General features: G+C 42.1%; 1 protein-coding gene across 1 annotated transcript in view; it reads right to left on the bottom strand.

The window, feature by feature from the left end:
- Positions 1 to 14713, bottom strand: part of LOC143961240 (A.superbus venom factor 1-like) — a 187617-nt gene that overhangs the window by 12745 nt on the left and 160159 nt on the right. The window contains exons 27-29 of the mRNA XM_077470475.1: positions 10533 to 10616; positions 4594 to 4677; positions 4316 to 4451 (exon numbers count right to left, since the gene is read on the bottom strand). Coding sequence (XP_077326601.1) covers positions 4316 to 4451; positions 4594 to 4677; positions 10533 to 10616 — 304 coding nt within the window. The remainder of the gene's footprint in view (positions 1 to 4315; positions 4452 to 4593; positions 4678 to 10532; positions 10617 to 14713) is intronic.

The following is a 14713-nucleotide window of genomic DNA, read 5'->3' as shown; positions in this document are numbered from 1 at the left end:
CTATAAATAGAAGAAAACAAACAAATTATTACTTTCATTATCATTATTTTATGAGTTGCTATGTGGGATTAACTTTTCACCTTCCCCGCATTACTTTTGAGCACTATGTACTCTTTTTGTTTTTCCCAGCATTGCTGTAGAGATTAAAGGGGTGGGGGGATCAGCCTGTCAGTGCTCAGACCATACACTGCACCCTGCATCAAATTGGTTTGCATGGCTGTCATTCCAGAAGGAAGCCTCTTCTAAAGATGATGCACAAGAAAGCCCCTAAACAGTTTGCTGAAGACAACCAGACTAAGGAGATGGATTACTGGAACCATGTCCTGTGGTCTGATGAGACCAAGATAAACGTATTCAGTTCAGTTGGTGTCAAGCGTCAATGGTCTCAAGCATGTGTGACAGCAACTGGGTGAGGAGTACAAAGACAAGTGTATCTTGCCTACAGTCAGGCATGGTGGTGTACTGTACTATAGCATCCCACACGAGCAGGGAGTTGAGATGATCCGTACCTTCCTCTACGAAGAGGACCATCACCAGTGGAGGTATAATCAATTTATACTTAAGCTGTTCTGTTTTATCTTCACTCACAACTGGTTCTGCTTTATGAACTCCCACTAACTCCAGGTGCAGGGGGTGGCTACGTGCACCTGCTGTGCCCCTGCCTATGGCAACCTGTACCTGGGGGGTGGGAGAGACATCTCTTTTTCGGTGAGACATTGACCGAGTTTATTGACCAGATTCTAATTTGGAGACGTTATATTGATGACGTCTTCATTGTCTGGACGGGCACCCGGACATTGTTAGACGAGTTTGTGCAGGCGCTTAATATCAACCGGTTCAATTTTAAATTTACATATACCTGTGATATGTTACAAACCAACTTTATGTACCTTGTTATCTACAAGGACCATGACAATACATTGGCAACCAATCTTTTTCTCAAAACAATGGCTGGTAACACACTATTGCATGCAGCCAGTGCACACCCTCTGGCACTTATTCATACCGTACGCTCAGTACATTAGGCTCCACCGGAATTGCACTCATATTGGTGAATTTCAGGAACAAGCTAGATTACTTAAACTATGCTTACTTGCGAGAGGTTACAGTAAATCACTCTTACGCAAGGCATACAACAAAGCTCTGCGTAAAACTCAGAATGATTTACTGTTTAAAACCAAGGCGCCTACTACAACAACATCCGTGAAACTCAATACCAAATTTTTATCGCATCATGAGCAATTCTGGGCACCCATTGGCACTTACTAGAGGAAGATCCGATCCTCAAGAAGTACATCGGGGAACACCCAGAAATCATTTTTAGGCATGCCAACTCTCTCCGAGATAAACTTGTCAGTAGTCATTACACTATACCCAAGAATCACTCATAAAAATTGCCCTTAGGGACATCTCCATGTGGCAAATGTGGATTTTGTCCATGGGTTTCATCCAGCTCCAAAATTATGCTTCCAAATGGCGAGACATACTACCCCAAATTCATTGCTACTTGCCACACACAAGGCTTGGTATATTTAATGACATGCAAATGTGGGGCTTTTTATGTTGGGAAGACAGCCAGACAGCTTAGACAAAGAATTCATGATCATATTTATTATTCAGGGAATGGCAAAATGATCACCCCCATCAGAAGACATATTGATTTTTACCATCGCTTTGACACTTCTGTTGTCACTTTCACTGTCCTGGCTGTCATCCCACAAAGTCCCAGAGGAGGCGAATGGGGTAAATTTATTCTGCAAAAATAAACTTTGTGGATAGAACGACTCAACGCTACCTGGAAGCCGGGGCTGAATGAGACCCAATCATACAAACCTTTCTTGTAAAAATAAAAAAATTAAGAACATTTCAAAAACCCCTCCTCCCCCCCCTCACCACCCCTTTTCTTTCCCTGTCCCCCTCTCTCTGTCCCCCACATAAAAAACTCTAGACTCATCATCGGTAGGGTTTATACTGTATATTGTTTGTCTTTAATTTAATGCTACTATATAATTATCCTATTTTTGTTTGTGGTTTTTATTATATTCTTGTAACATGCTACATACTGTATAATTTTTCCTTAGCACCGCTCTGATCCTTGGCGGCTTGCTCCTTTCCCCTCTCCCTGTTTGGCTAGCTCTGTGGGTGGCATTAAGACATTTGATCGTCTTGGCCTGACTGTCCAGCACTGCGCATCCGTTCCTCTTTTTCAGACCGGATGCACAGCGATTGTCGGGTAGCTGGGGTGACTGTCCAAGTCTCCCCACTCCCCACCTCTGCTATGAGCGCATTGGGCGATCCCTGCCAATACCACGGTGTCAATCGGCGCATGCGCGGTAGCCTTCAGCCGGGCCGGTGTGCGTGACTCATTGCAGTGAAGCATTTCTGTTCGGAGCATATTTAATACACACCCACTAATCATGTAGTGCAGCTGTCAAACCAACATACAGTGAGACACACTGATGCCGCACACTGGGGCTGAATTCTAACTTTAAGGTATTACACTTATCCTAACGTTCTCTCTAACAATTTTTGGCACCTATTTGAAATTTGGTTCCTCACTTTGTGATGTACTATATGGCTTTTTCTTACTCTAGGTATTTTACCTTATGACTTCCTTGGCCCTGACTTCTCTGCAATACATAGGCAGGGCATATGGATGTGCTCATGCTGTCATCTTTTTGCTAACAACTGCCTGACTTTCAGCCATGAGCTGGTGTCTCCCCTGTCTTGCGACTTTTACCACAGCGTTTCTGCACGCCTACCGGCATTTTAATACATTACCACTCCTGTTGTCTACTTATTCCTACGGTAAGTGCTGATTGATCTGTATGCAGACAGTCCGATGCAGACCACACACAGTCGGAATATCCGACAAAACGGTCCGATCGGACACATTCCGTTTTGAATCTCCGACCGTGTGTACAAGGGCTAAGACAGTAGGTTTTCTATATGTGTGTTCTAATTTGCTCTATAGTAACTGGCTAAACTGTTGCATGGCTGACCATGGTCATGTTATTTTAAAGCAGAGGTCCACCCTAAAATGGACCTTCCGCTCATCGGATTCCTCCCCCCCTCCGGCACCACAATTGGCACCTTTCAGGGGGGAGGGGGGTGCAGTTACCTGGATAATCCAGGTAACTGCACCCACTTCCGGGCTAGCTCTCTGCGGAAAGGGGCGTACATTACGCCCCTTTCCGCAAGTGCCCGCCCCCTTCCGCAAGTGCCCCGCTGCCTGCTGGGAAACACACAGATCCCAGAGGCAGCGGGGACCGTCCTCATTGCGCAGCGCGGCTCGCGCATGCGCAGTAGGGAACCAGGAAATGAAGCCGAAAGGCTCCATTTCCTGATTCCCATACCCAAGATGGCGGCGGCTTCGGGGTGCCGACATCGCGGGTGCGCTGGACAGGTAAGTGTCACTATTTTAAAAGTCAGCAGCTGCAGTATTTGTAGCTGCTGACCTTAAAAAAAAAAAAAACGCGGAGTCCCGGCGGACTCCCGCTTTAAGTTATTTATTTTGGTCATTGTATTGGCATATCTATATTGTATTTTTTTTTTTCTGCAACCCTGGTTTGACATACTGATAACTCTCTAGCTCCCTAGTTATCTAGATCTACCTGCCAATCTTAAATGTTTGGTAGACTATTTTAGAAAACCACTTATAAATGACAGTAATTTATGATATAGATACAATCAAATATTTTTATGCTCCAGCTAGGTGACTTTTTTTCTTGCCCCTGCTGAACTAGTGGGTTTTGGGTAATCTTGCTTACCGCCAACTGACCTCAACGGTGTTTTGTTTACATATTTAGGTTATTTGTAATAAATCCTATTTTATAGTATGTTAATTAATTGTGTTATTCTTATGTTGCTATGTTTTTTATCCTTATGTATATTTCATCAGAAATTATTGCTCCTGAGGAAGCGTTTTCACGTGCAACATGTCGAGCCATTGAGCAATTCAATGAAATTTCTCATGCCCGGATCCACACCCTGACAGACAGCTCTTTGGATATCCACACCCAACTTGGAGAGTGTTAATTAGAAACTTGCTGGTTCAGTCACTCCTGGATGTGGCTATATACTATGTTATTGTGCTATGTGGTGTCAGAATCTGTGTATTTAGGGTGCATTAACAGTCAAATCTTATTAATTGTTTATATATGTTTATATGTAATTATGCACTTTATCTATGTACTTGAATAATACATTTCGATAAAAAATTTTTTTAGATTAACTACCAGTGTGCCTTCAAAGTCCATTTATTTTGTTTTAAAATCTTCCATAAATTCTTTGACAGATAATTGGAAATGCGTACCTTTCTGGAAATTCCCAAAGATCGGAGCTTACTCCTAATACAAGGTAACTCCTCCCGGTCATAAAGTTTAGGGTTATTCGGCAAGCCTTGGTACTTAAAAATGCACGAGTTTCACCTGGGGTTACAACATCTGTACCTAATGACATGAAAGGAAAAGAGAATGTAATACACTTTAGTCTTTTAAATTTTTTTTATTAAATAAGATGGAACATAAATCGAAAGGTGTATATCTAACCTCAACTGGCTCTGACCTTATCCTTTACAGTTGAATGTCTTACCTCGTTTAAGAACATCCTCTATCCTCATCAAATAGGTATCATAGGAATCACTTGGTTGTATGTTGGTGAGGTAGACTTTGTACACTACAAAGAGAAGTGGTATCATAAGAAGCATGATTAATACCAGCCTGTGTTGTTCTAAAGTTTTATTTTCAGCTAAAGCCAACCCCTAGAGCAGCCATTCTCAACCAGGTTTTTTCCTGGCCATTCCCCAGGCCTTATCTGCTTTAGCCTTCCAATGCCGCATACTGCTATAGCCAGCTATAGATGAGGGTGGTGGCAAGTTTTTTGTTATCACGTTGGTGTTTGTATTGGTCCAGCAACGCACCAACACCTTTGCAGCCATTGTGCTACCTGCTGGGTGTTTGGTGTGCTCCTGCACCTTTAAGAATGGGTAGGCTCTCCTTCAGCCACCTTTCCTCATTTATCCATCAGAATGCATGTGCCTCCATTGTGGGGACACTCATATTTTAGTGTTAGGACCACAGATACCAGGGTGCCGTGATGAGGCTCTGTGGCTTACGCATATGTTTGCAAATGCATGCGGACCAAACACCTGTTTTTAATGCATACTGTTAGACAGTTTAAAACGGTTAACTGCAAGCTGGTTGGTAAGTAGGCTTGGGCTTTTTCATGGGCATTTCCAGGCCTTGTTGTTATTCTCAACCAGGGTTCTGTGGAACTCCGGGGTTCCTCCAGAGATTGCTAGGAGTTCCTTGAGCTGTGGCTGATTTACTTCCCATCCAACGGTACCGGTCTAGTTCCAAAGCCAATGCTTTTTGGCAGAGGCAGTGGCATGATACCAATGACCTTTGTACAGTGCTTTGAAAAAGTATTCATACCCCTTGAAATTTTCCACATTCTGTCATGTTACAACCAAAAATATAAATGTATTTTATTGAGATTGTATGTGATAGACCAACACAAAGTGCCACATAATTGTGAAGTGGGAGGGAAATGATAAATGGCTTTCAAAATGTTTTACAAATAAATATCTCAAAAATGTGGCAGGCATTTTTTTTCAGCTCACTTTACTCTGATACCCCTAACTACAATGTAGTGGAACCAATTGCCTTCAGAAGTCAACTAATTAGTAAATATAGTCCACCTGTGTGTAATTTAATGTCAGTACAAATACATTTCTGTGAAGCCCTCAGAGGTTTGTGAAAATACCTCATCATGAAGACCAAGGAACCCACCAGACAGGTCAGGTTTAAATTTGTGGAGTAGTTTAAACTAGGGCTAGGTTATAAAAAATATCCCAAGCTTTGAACATCTCACTTTGAACATCTCACGGAGCACTCAATCCATTATCCGAAAATGGAAAGAGTATGGCACAATTGCAAACTTACCACCTAAACTGACAGGCCGGGCAAGGAGAGCATTAATTTAGAAAAGGAAAGTGTATGGCACAATTGCTAACTTACCACCTAAACTGACAGGCTGGGCAAGGAGAGCATTCATTTAGAAAATCAGCCAGCAGGCTCATGGTAACTCTGGAGGAGCTGCAGAGATCCACAGCTCAGGTGGGAGAATCTGTCCAAAGGACAATTATTAGTTGTGCACTCCACAATTCTGGCATTTATGGAAAAGTGGCAAGAAGAAAGACATGGTTGAAAGAAAGCCATAAGAATTCTTGTTTGCAGTTTGCGAGAAGCCATGTGGGGCATACAGCAAACATGTGGAAGAAGGTGCTCTGGTCAGATGAGACCAAAATGTAACTTTTTGGCCTAAAAGCAAAACACTATGTGTGGCGGAAAACTAACACTGCATATCACCCTGAACACACTGTGAAACATGTTGGTGGCGGTATCATGTTGTGGGGATGCTTTTCTTCAGCAGGCACAGGAAAGCTGGTCAGAGTTAATAGGAAGATGGATGGAGCCAAATACAGGCCAATCTTAAAAGAAAACCTGTTAGAGTCTGCAAAAGACTTGGGGCAGAGGTTCACCTTGCAGCAGGACAACGACCCTAAACATACAGCCAGAGCTACAATGGAATGGTTCAGGGGTCACCAAACTATGGCCCTCCAGTTGTTCCAGAACTACAATTCCCATCATGCTTAGTCATGTCTGTGAATGTCAAAGTTTTACAATGTCTCATGGGATGCGTAGTTCCCCAACACCTGGGGGCCCATAGTTTGGAGATTCCTATTTACATCAAAGCATATTTATGTGTTAGAATGGCACAGTGAAAGTCCAGATCTAAATCCAATTTAGAATCTGTGGCAAGACTTGAAAATTTCTGTTCACAGATGCTCTCCATCCAATCTGACAGAGCCTTGGCCATTTTGCAAAGAAGAATGGGCAAACATTTCACTCTCTAAATGTACAAACCTGGTAGAGACATATCAAAAATTCTTGCAGCTGTAATTGCAATGAAAGGTTGTTCTACAGACTATTGACTCAGGAGGGCTGAAAACGAATGCATGCCACACTTTTCACATATTTGTAATAAAATTTGAAAACCATTTATCATTTTCATTCCACTACACAATTATGTGCCATTATGTGTTGAGGGGTATGAATACTTTTTCAAGGCACTGTAGCTGTCTGAAAGGATGTACCGTATATACTCGAGTATAAGCCGAGATTTTCAGCCCCTTTTTTAGGCTGAAAGTGCCCCCCTCGGCTTATACTCGAGTCACCGCCGTCTGCCTACCTGATCTGCGTGTCGTGCAGACAGACGGCGGCCATTACACTATTCAAAAGCTGCGCCTCCCTGTCTGTGATAGGCGGAACACTCAATTTCCCAGCAGTCAGTGTTCCGCCTATCACGGACATCCGCTCATTCTCATACTACGGACGAGGATGAGAGGATGTCCATGATGGCCGGAACACTGACTGCTGGGAAATTGAGTGTTCCGCCTATCACAGACAGAGAGGCGCGGCTTTTGAACAGTGGAATGGCCGCTGTCTGTCACACGAGGAGGAGAGGTGCGGCTTTTGAAACCCGGCATGGCCGCCGTATGTTTTTTATACATGCAGATCGGTGCAAAATGGCACACAGAGGCTGCAGAAGGACAAAGAGGCTGCAGATTGGCACAGGTAGGCTGCAATGGACACAGGGATGGACACAGGGAGGGACACAGGGAGGGACACAGGGAGGTATGCAGCTGCAGATGGGCATTGTTGACCCTCTTTTCCACTCTTTTAAGCTGTAACAGTAGCTGCTGCATGTCTCACCCTCGGCTTATACACGAGTCAATAAGTTTTCCCAGTTTTTTTGTGGTAAATTAGGGGCCTCGGCTTATATTCGGATCGACCTATACTCGAGTATATACGGTAATTGTGATCACCACTGCAAGGGGTCATATTCCTTCCCATGACCAACAAGGTAAGGGTATATTTTCCACTTACTCCCAGTGATACTCATAGGGATTAAGAGTTCCTAAAAAACCTTAAAATTATTTTAAAGAACCCTCTGGGGTAAAACATTTGGGAAAGGCTGATCAAGACAAACTGCTAAATACATTGCTACATCATAATAATTTGACGGGACAATTATGCATTCCAAAATGTTCACCTGCATTAACCAGTTTTAAGGATGAATTATCACAGCTTTGCCACCCTCCATGGTTTTGTTTGGCAGGACAGAGGACCTGATTGTTCTGTACTGCAACCAATAGCCAAATACACAAATGATATATAGTATATACATCAATCAACTATAATATTAAGGTCATTCACAGGTAAAGTGAATAACATTGATTATCTTATTACAGTGGCATTTGAAAGTTGATGGCATATATTAGGCAGTAAGTATACATGTTGTCCGTGAAGTTGATATATTGAAAGCAGAAAATTGGGCATTGCAGTTTGTTATGTATGGGGCTGTGTACCCTCAAACCGGTCAGCGTAACCATGCTGACCCCTGTCCACAAAAACAAATGGGCATGTGAGCATCAGAACTGCACCACAGAGCAAAGGAAGAATTTGGCCTGGTCTGATGAATTACTTTTAAATCATGTGGATAGCGAGGTTTGCGTCACTTACCTGGGAAAGAAATGGCACCAGGATTCAGTATGGGAAGAATGCAAGCTGGCATAGGCAGTGTGATGCTATGGGTAATGCTCTGGGAAACCTTGGGTCCTGCCATCCATGTGGGTGTTACTTTGACATGTACCACCTACCTAAACATTTTTGCTGACCAAGTATACCCTTCATGAAAAACAGTATTCCCTGATGGAAGTGGCCTCTTTCAACAGGATAATCTGGCTTGCCACACTGCAAAAATGGTTCAAGAATGGTTTGAGGAACACAACAACGAGTTCGAAGTGTTGATTTGGCCTTCAAATTCTCAATCCATCAATCATCTGTGGGATGTGCTGTAAAAAAAAAAGTCTAATCCATGGAAGCCCCACCTCGTAACTTACAGAACTTAAAGGGTGCCAAATACCAGAGCATAACTTCAGATGTCTAGTGGTGTCCATGACATGGTGGATCAGAGATGTTTTGGAAGCAAAAGTGGGACCTACTCAATATTAGGTGGGTAATCAGAATATTATAGTTTATCAGTGTACATAGTGTATATAAACTAGCTTGCCTGCCAAAGGATTTTTATTTCTGTCCATCCAGCTTTAAGATTTACACTGCCTTGGCACACCACGCAACCCTGATTGGCAGGGCAGAAGAGAAGATCTGATTTTTATCTGCTGCATTTTAGCAACACTTATGGCTCTTTTACAATAGCCATGTGCTAAAATGATCTGTTTTAGCATGCAAGCTAATGTCCATTTTATTCTGGGAGGTGTTGTCTTGTAATAATGCATTAATTATCTTTTTTTTTCCAGCTTTATCGAACTGCCAAAGTGAAATTTCATAGAATCGGGAAGGCAGAGCAAAGACAATAGTGGTCCATCACATCTGCCCACTATGCTATTAATATGGTTGTCTAAAATTAACACTAATGCCGCGTACCCTTGGCAGAAAAGGTCAGACGGAATCTTTTCATGGGATATTCCAATCATGTGTGGGCCTCATCTGACTTTTTTTTTTTTTTAAATTCTGACGGACCTAGAAATAGAACGTGTTTTAAATCTTTCCGACGGAATCAATTCCTATCGGGAAACCAATTGTACTCTGAAGCAAGTACGAGACGGCAGCTATTGGCTACTGGCTATTGAACTTCCTTTTTCTAGTCCCGTTGTACGTGTTGTACGTCACCGCGTTCTAGATGGTTGGACTTTGGTGTGATGGTGTGTAGGCAAGACAGTTTCAGAGGAACTCCGTCAGAAAAACCGACAGAGTTTATTCCGACGGCATTACTGACATTATATGTTAGGAAATCAGTGGCTTCCAGTTCCCTAACAACAAGCCAGAGCCGAACCGCTGCTAAATGTTCTACTTCCTGCTGCAGCTGAAGGTTCTGATTGGTAGGCAACTGAATATCCAATTTGGTTTGGCTGTTCGCTGAATGAGCGAAAATTAGGACAGAAATTTGGTCTGGCTCAGATCCAAAGCTCATCCCTAGTGTATATAGGTATAATAGAAAAACTGGAAAAGAAACTGGTATAGATGATGCACTCAATAAAGTGCACCAACAGTTTAAAAGGGGTCTCTATGTAAAACCAATGTAAGCTGCAATTCTCCTACATTAGTACAGTAACTAGAATAAGGGAAAAATTTGAATTGCACTAAACCAGTAAGATGTGAAGTGTAAATAAACAAATAGACTCACATAAATGTCAGAACCACACTGACCATGGAGCTACCCAAAATCAGTGTGAATCTAAAACAAAAAAAAAAGTTATGTTTCAGATGTCTGTGCTATGCTATAAAGCACAGCACCTAGATATAGGTATAATATAAAGTTACAAAGACATTTAAAAAAAAGAGAAGGTAATATAAAACAAATACAACATCAGCAGAATAAATATAATAAAGATTTAGGTTAAAAAAATAAAATGTTCTAATATTTTGAAGTATTTTAATACTCACCATAATCTGAACCTGCCTGACAGGCTACATCTAATATCCGATGCACATCAAATTGATCAAATTGGAATTGGAAACTACAGACACCTGTAAAACAAGATGGTAAAAAAAGCTTAAGGCTCCATTCACATCTTGACGTTCTGAATTTGCAGGTGGATTGCAATTTTTCCATGATTGTCACACAAAATACGAGAACTTCTTATGGGCGAAAAAGGCATCCCGCAATGCTGTTCGCCCAATTTTACTGTGGTTGTCGCCCGCGATCATGATTTGCTGCTATTTCGAATCGGAACACCAAGTTGTGAACGGAGCCTTAATATTATACAGTATCTAATACATACATGAGAAGCAATTTTTTGCCTTTCTGGCACAAACATATGAATAAATAGATAGGTCTTTGATGTGCAGATGAGTGAGGGCCATGAGCATCAATAGTGTGTACTGATTGTTCTACTGTATAGCTCTGTCATTTTATATTATATTATATTATATCAGCATCTGTTTGCTCCACACGCTAATGGCTTGATGATTTATCTGCCTTGGATGTAGGACGATGAACATGATACAATGAGGTGATGGGCAGATCAATGTTCATGTATCCTTTGAACGAAGTGTGAGTCATCAGTACAGACAGCCCCTGATGATATTCCATAGGACAAAACGCATTGGGTGGAGCTTTGAGTACTGATATCACATGCTGTCCACTCATGCAAGCACAACAGCGTTCTATGTAGCTTTCTGTCTGTCAGTTTTCTCTAATTTTGTTTTAATAAATTAATGTTGCTGCATTATGGAAGTGCCCTCTCTTTTTGTATGACTATATTTTGGGGAGTGCCATTCTTATACAGAGGAAATTTTTATATATACTTTGCTAAAAATTGAGAGGAAATACTCTTGTTAGAAACTCTGTACTTAAACTACTGAAGGAGCAGGAAGGGTTGCGATTATCTTTAACTGAGTGGGTAGATTTAAGAAAGTCAAATATTTTACAAAGATTGATGTATCTTATGTAATCCCTACTCCTTCTGACCCATGCAGAGGATATGCTGAGATTAAATAAGGGGATTATATGATTTCTCTGATGAAGGACAAAGAGCAGAACAAATTGCCTAATATTGTATTCCAAATGGATTGGATTGGGACCCCCAGGCATTGCATTCTGTTTTACTGTTGAATTTGTAAGAACCGCTGTAGTTTGGCTTGTAAAAAACATTACTACCAAAATGATATCTGCGCTAGGTCAATTTGTGTGACCAAGCAGTCACTTAAATCAGTAATACCAGTTATAGTAGTTGTAAACCCTTACAAACCACTTTGACCTACAGGTAAGCCTTACCTGTAGGTCCAAGAAATATTGCCTAAACCTACACGGTTTAGGAGATATTTACAAAAAGACAGGCACCGCTGTCTGCGGTGTGCAGGCGCACTGAGCGCGCCGCAGATCACGGTGATTTGCCGCTTGTGTCGACTCCCGTGCGCATGCGAGAGAGTGACATCATCGCGGCTCTGGCGAATCACAGCGCCGGAGCAGCGAGACCCGGAAGTCACTCCGGGATACATGGCAGCGATGAAGATAAAGGAGGAGGACTGCTTCGGGGGCTTCGTTCTCAGGTAAGTTATTCATAATGAGCTAGTATGCTATGCAGGTTGCATTTTTTTTAAAGTGCCTTTACTTCCTCTTTAACCCCCCTGACGGTATTCCCGAGTCTGACTCGGGGTGGATTTTTCATACCAAAAGCGGTATCCCCGAGTCAGACTCGGGACAGCGTCGCTGGAGCCAGGAGGAGGTTTACTTACCTTCTCCCTCGGATCCAGCGTTGTCTCCCCGCTGTACGAGCGAGCCGTGTCTCGCTCGATGCATCACACCGCCGATCTCCGTGCCCTGCGAGCGTTGCGACGCACGGGCACGGAGATCGGCGCCAAATTCAAAAAGTGAAACAAACAGTATACATACAGTATAATGTAATCTTACAGATTACATTGCTGTATGTAAATATTTCACATCCCCGTTGTCCCTAGTGGTCTGCCCAGTGTCCTGCATGCAGTTTTATATAATAAAAACTGTTCTTTATGCCTGGAAACTGGAGATTGTCCATAGCAACCAAAACTGTCACTGTACATCAAAAATTATTTTAGAGCAGCTAGAAAACAGCGATAATAAATTAGAATCACTCGCAGAATTGAGCGATAGCGATTTGTGGGGAGATCCGTCATCAAATACTGAAAAGTAATGACAGTGACAATTCTGCAGCTGAGCAAATTTCAGTGTTTTTGATTTGATTACATTATTGAATAATTTTTATTATTGTTATATTATTATTTGGTACAATTATTTATAATTATTTATTATATTATAATTTATGATTTTATTTTTCAAACTTTATCATACCCGGGATGTCTGCTAGACTCTGGTTTGGACAGATTTAAGAGAGTTATTCCTAAGAATTGCAGGACTACAATATAAAACGCCAAATTTTCATGCAAAATAATGGTACCGCTTTTAGCACCTAAAATCCGAAATAATCGTACCGCCAGGGAGGTTAAACAAATATTGTGCAGGGAAAGCAGCGCTAATTGAAATAATAATATTGTTGGCAATTATAACATATAATAACTGTGACAATATACAGTTTAGATGCAAAAAGTGTCCAGAAAGAAAGTCTTAATAATCAGAAAATCTTCACTCATAAGTGATCCACATTGTATTGTTGTGCACAAAATCTTTCCGATCCGACGTGCAGGAAAACTCCACCACCAAATGAAATTAATCAGATGCGCCTCTTACAAAATTGGTTGGACCATTAAGATATAAATGGTTGTACATGCTCGACATATCAGGGTTAAATACAATTCATCAAATCTATGTCAGCAACTCCCAGCCACGAGGTTACCAATTGAACAAAATAAATTACATACAGTATCTCACAAAAGTGAGTACACCCCTCACATATTTGTAAATATTTTATTCTATCATTTCATGTGACAACACTGAAGAAATGACACTTTGCTACAATGTAAATTACTAAGCGTACAGCAAATTTGCTGTCCCCTCAAAATAACTCAACACACAGCCATTAATGTTTAAACCACTGGCAACAAAAGTGAGTACACCCCTAAGTGAAAAAGTCCAGATTGCGCCCGATTAGCCATTTTCCCTCCCAGGTGTCATGTGACTTGTTAGTGTTACAAGATCTTAGGTGTGAATGGAGAGCAGGTGTGTTACATTTGGTTTTTTAACGCTCTCACTCCCTCATACTGGTCATTGGAAGTTCAACATGGCACCTCATGGCAAAGAACTCTCTGAAGACCTGAAAAAAAGAATTGTTGTCTACCTAAAGATGGCCTAGGCTATAAGAAGATTGTCAAGACCCAAAAAGTGAGCTGCAGCATGGTGGCCAAGACCATACAGCAGTTTAACAGGACAGGTTCCACTCAGAACAGGCCTCGCCATGGTCAACCAAAGAAGTTGAATTCATGTGCTCAGCGTCATATCCAGAGGTTGTCTTTGGTACGTAGACGTATGAGTGCTGCCAGCATTGCTGCAGAGGTTGAAGGGGTGGGGGGTTAGCCTGTCAGTGCTCAGACCATAAGCCGCACACTGCATCAAATTGGTCTGCATGGCTGTTGTCCCAGAAGGAAGCCTCTTCTAAAGATGATGCACAAGAAAGCCCGCAAACAGTTTTGCTGAAGACAAGCAGACTAAGGACATGGATTACTGGAACCATATCCTGTGGTCCCATGAGACCAAGATAAACTTATTTGGTTCAGATGGTGTCAAGCGTGTGTGGCAGCAACCAGGTGAGGAGTACAAAGATAAGTGCGTCTTGCCTACAGTCAAGCATGGTGGTGGGGAGTGTCATGGTCTGGGGCTGCATAAGTGCTGCCGGAACTGGGGTGCTACAGTTCATTGAGGGAACCATGAATTCCAACATTTACTGTGACATACTGAAGCAGAGAATGGGACTGGGCTGCAGGGCAGTATTCCAACATGATTACGACCTCAAACACACCTCCAAGACGATTACTGCTAAAGAAGCTGAGGGTAAAGGTGATGGACTAGCCAAACATGTCTCCAGACCCAAACCCTATTGAGCATCTGTGGGGCATCCTCAAACAGAAAGTGGAGGAGCGCAAGGTCTCTAACATCCACCAGCTCCGTGATGTTGTCATGGAGGAGTGGAGGA

This window comes from Lithobates pipiens, unplaced genomic scaffold (assembly GCF_037356315.1).
Source record: "Lithobates pipiens isolate NorthernLeopardFrog02 unplaced genomic scaffold, aLitPip1_a1.2 Scaffold_8, whole genome shotgun sequence".
In the NCBI taxonomy this organism is placed as follows: domain Eukaryota; kingdom Metazoa; phylum Chordata; class Amphibia; order Anura; family Ranidae; genus Lithobates; species Lithobates pipiens.
The sequence above is the reverse complement of the archived record's forward strand: the minus strand, read 5'-3'. Positions and strand labels throughout refer to the sequence as shown.